At 44.8% G+C, this 2,813-nt stretch overlaps 1 protein-coding gene across 1 annotated transcript; it reads right to left on the bottom strand.

Annotated features, from left to right (window-relative positions):
- Window positions 1-201: 201 nt before the first annotated feature.
- Window positions 202-2,177, bottom strand: LOC135699531 (uncharacterized). Its single transcript, XM_065219813.1, has 2 exons — window positions 2,096-2,177; window positions 202-2,037 (listed from the first exon to the last, which is right to left on the bottom strand). Exon 2 carries the CDS (start codon window positions 2,031-2,033, stop codon window positions 399-401), a length of 1,635 nt encoding a protein of 544 aa, XP_065075885.1. The 5' UTR covers window positions 2,034-2,037; window positions 2,096-2,177; the 3' UTR covers window positions 202-398.
- Window positions 2,178-2,813: the final 636 nt, after the last annotated feature.

Genomic DNA, 2,813 nt, shown 5'->3' with positions numbered 1-2,813 from the left:
ATCTTTTGACAGATACGCGTATTTTGTTAAGAGGTTCGACAAAATTAAAAGATTGGGCATTTTATTATTAAAACCATTTTGATTTCTAATTTTCTCTTATGGTTCGCATTTAGATGCATTCTGTACCTTTAAATGGTACTCCATCCTATTTGCTAATATCAAACGAAATACTGCTTAATAAGCGGAATAAGACGCGTGCAATTACTTTACATTACATGTTGTAAGAATAGAAACAAAAATATTAAAGCTTTGCTAAAAAAAAAAAAAAAAACGGTCAAAACACAAATTGGCACACACCTAACATGCGACAGTCTTTGTTTCAGAAACGAGAAAAACATACCAACTAAAAATACATGTGCGTCGTCATGATAAAATGCATCACCGTAAACATCCGGTCACTATTTCATTTCCTTGAGTAGCTCCATCGTGTAAAAATAACTGGCATTTAGATTCTTCCGGCTACGATCTGCTGGGCTGTCACGCGACTCTGGCAGCCGCCGAGGTGACTTCCGCTGGCAGGAGCGGATTTGATGATTGTCCAGTTGTGAAATCGTGTAGAAGCGTCTCTTGCACTTCTTGCAACTGATCGCCTTACGCTGATCATCGCTTTCGCTTTCGGCTTGACCTCCGCTGTTCGAATCCGGTGTGCGTGATAGGAGTCGGTTTTTAATCATATCCACTTCCTTCGGCGATGGTGGCATGGGTGGTTGAGGGAAAGGTGCCAGTCTTTTCAGATTATTCGGAGTGGCAGCTGTGGTCAGTGGTTGGCGATGATAGTTGAGATTGTGCACTTCCAGCTCGGTGACCGATTCGAATGTCGCATGACATTCTTCGCACCTGGTCACCGCCACGACCGGAGAAATTGAGGTAGATCCTGTGGTAAAGGAACTTCGTCCGTCGTCGCTTTGCTGCATCAGAGCAATAGGAGAAGGAATGATCGTTCCTTCCGGATTGTAGCTCACTCGAAGCTTTTCCAGGTTGGTCAAGAACGAACGTTCGATCTTGCTTTGATCATCATCGGCTGTCTGAGCGGTGGAAGTTGTTGCAACTTCCGATTCCGGTTCTGTACTTTCTTCGCCGTAACTGGAGATCACTTCAACCGTTTTCTTAACAGAAAATACCACTCTCCTGATGAACTCGAACGAAGAAATAGAACGATTTTCCTTGAGGAACAGGAAATGATACACTTCCCGTATAAATTTGACCAGCTTGAAAAGAAGACACTCCTTGAGGTGTTCATTGTATGACTCGTCGAACATGAATCGCTTCCGACAGGAAGGACATTTCTTTTCTTTGTAATCTTCCGGTAGATTAAACGTAATATTGTGTTCCTTCAGAACATCCAGCTCCATGACGTCGTCTTCTTGAAATTCTTTCTCTGTATAGCTGAAGAATCCACTGGCGCTTCCCGTCGCATTATCCTCGGGAGATGAATCTTGCCATCTACTCAAGAATGCCTCCTCAATACGCCGTCGTTCCTCTTCGGCATTGTTTTGCTTCTTCTTCTGCTGGACGCTCCCACCGAGCACCTGCTGGAGTACCTCCTTATCAAGATTTTTCTGATATGGAACGGACTTCCTTCCTCGTCCTCCCCCGAGATTCATCATCTTATAGCTAGCGACATTTACATTTGCCCGAATCACCGCTGGAGCAACCATAGTTGGAATAATCTCCTCCATATCATCCATATTCTTCGATTCCTTCCGTTGCTCCTGTACCCCGAGCAGGTACTTGGCAGCAAGCAATGCAGCGACATTGTCGATCGTTTGCCTTCGGAATGTGTAGGCGTGCTTCAGGTAGGAAATGCACAGAACGCAAATCTTCTGCGGAAGTCCATCATCTACGGTGATATCGAGTCCGGTCACCTCCGTTACTAGCCTGTGGATTGGCATCGTCCAGCGAGCACATTCCCGGGGATGTTCATGCAGGTAGGCTGGAATTTTGACAAATATGCTGTGCGATCCGGGAGTCGAGCAAATGCGGCACAAGTTTGCGATGTTACAGGACAGATCCCCGGCAGTGCTGCTAATCATGGTGCTGGAAGTATGTGGAAGGTTTGTTGAAAGAACAAGGGATTTTTCTGCGATTTACTTACCTCGAAAAAGAAAGCGGAGTGAATCGAAGGACGATGAACTGGCTGTTCCGTGGGTTTTTTTTTTCACGCACAGTTTGATGTTTGTTTTGAGCGTTTGTTTGATCTTGATATGAAAATTACTGTGAAGCGGCGCACATCTTCCCTTTTTTTTGACGTTTCACAGTACAACTTTTGAAAGAAGGTATGCCAAACAGCGATGCCAGGTGAATTTAGAAAAAAATTCATCACCTACACGGTTAGAAAACAGTCCCCAACGGTCAGTTTACTTTTACAGTATCGTTGTCTTCGTATCGCGTTAGGATGCATGCACTCGACTCATACGATGAGTCTAGAAGTGTTGGCGGGCATGTTGCCACTATCGGATCGGTTTTCGGAATTGTCCCTCAGGCTCCTCACCCGTTGCGAAGTTATGGACCCACTGGTAATCGAAAACTTTGAAAAGCTTTTTGAGCTGAACCCTCAAACTCGTTTTATATCATTGTACTACGTGCACATAACACTGGATGTCAGCCCTTCACGGCATAATCCCCATCGTGTATGCTTCTCCGACTTCGGCAATTCAGTTAGTATTGATGTATCTATGACGCGGGAGATTCGTGGGATCCCAGAACATCATCGTTCCATGATTGTTCCGTCATTATATACTGCAAAGTTTTGCCAAGTTGATTCCGCAAGATCGTTCTTCACAGTTGGATCACTAATAGAGGCATCCGCTGAT

This window comes from Ochlerotatus camptorhynchus, unplaced genomic scaffold (assembly GCF_037179485.1).
Source record: "Ochlerotatus camptorhynchus isolate MF236.1 unplaced genomic scaffold, CSIRO-AGI_Acam_v1.1 ptg000010l, whole genome shotgun sequence".
In the NCBI taxonomy this organism is placed as follows: domain Eukaryota; kingdom Metazoa; phylum Arthropoda; class Insecta; order Diptera; family Culicidae; genus Ochlerotatus; species Ochlerotatus camptorhynchus.
Note: the sequence above shows the minus strand (reverse complement) of the source record. Positions and strands in the feature narration are given on the sequence as shown.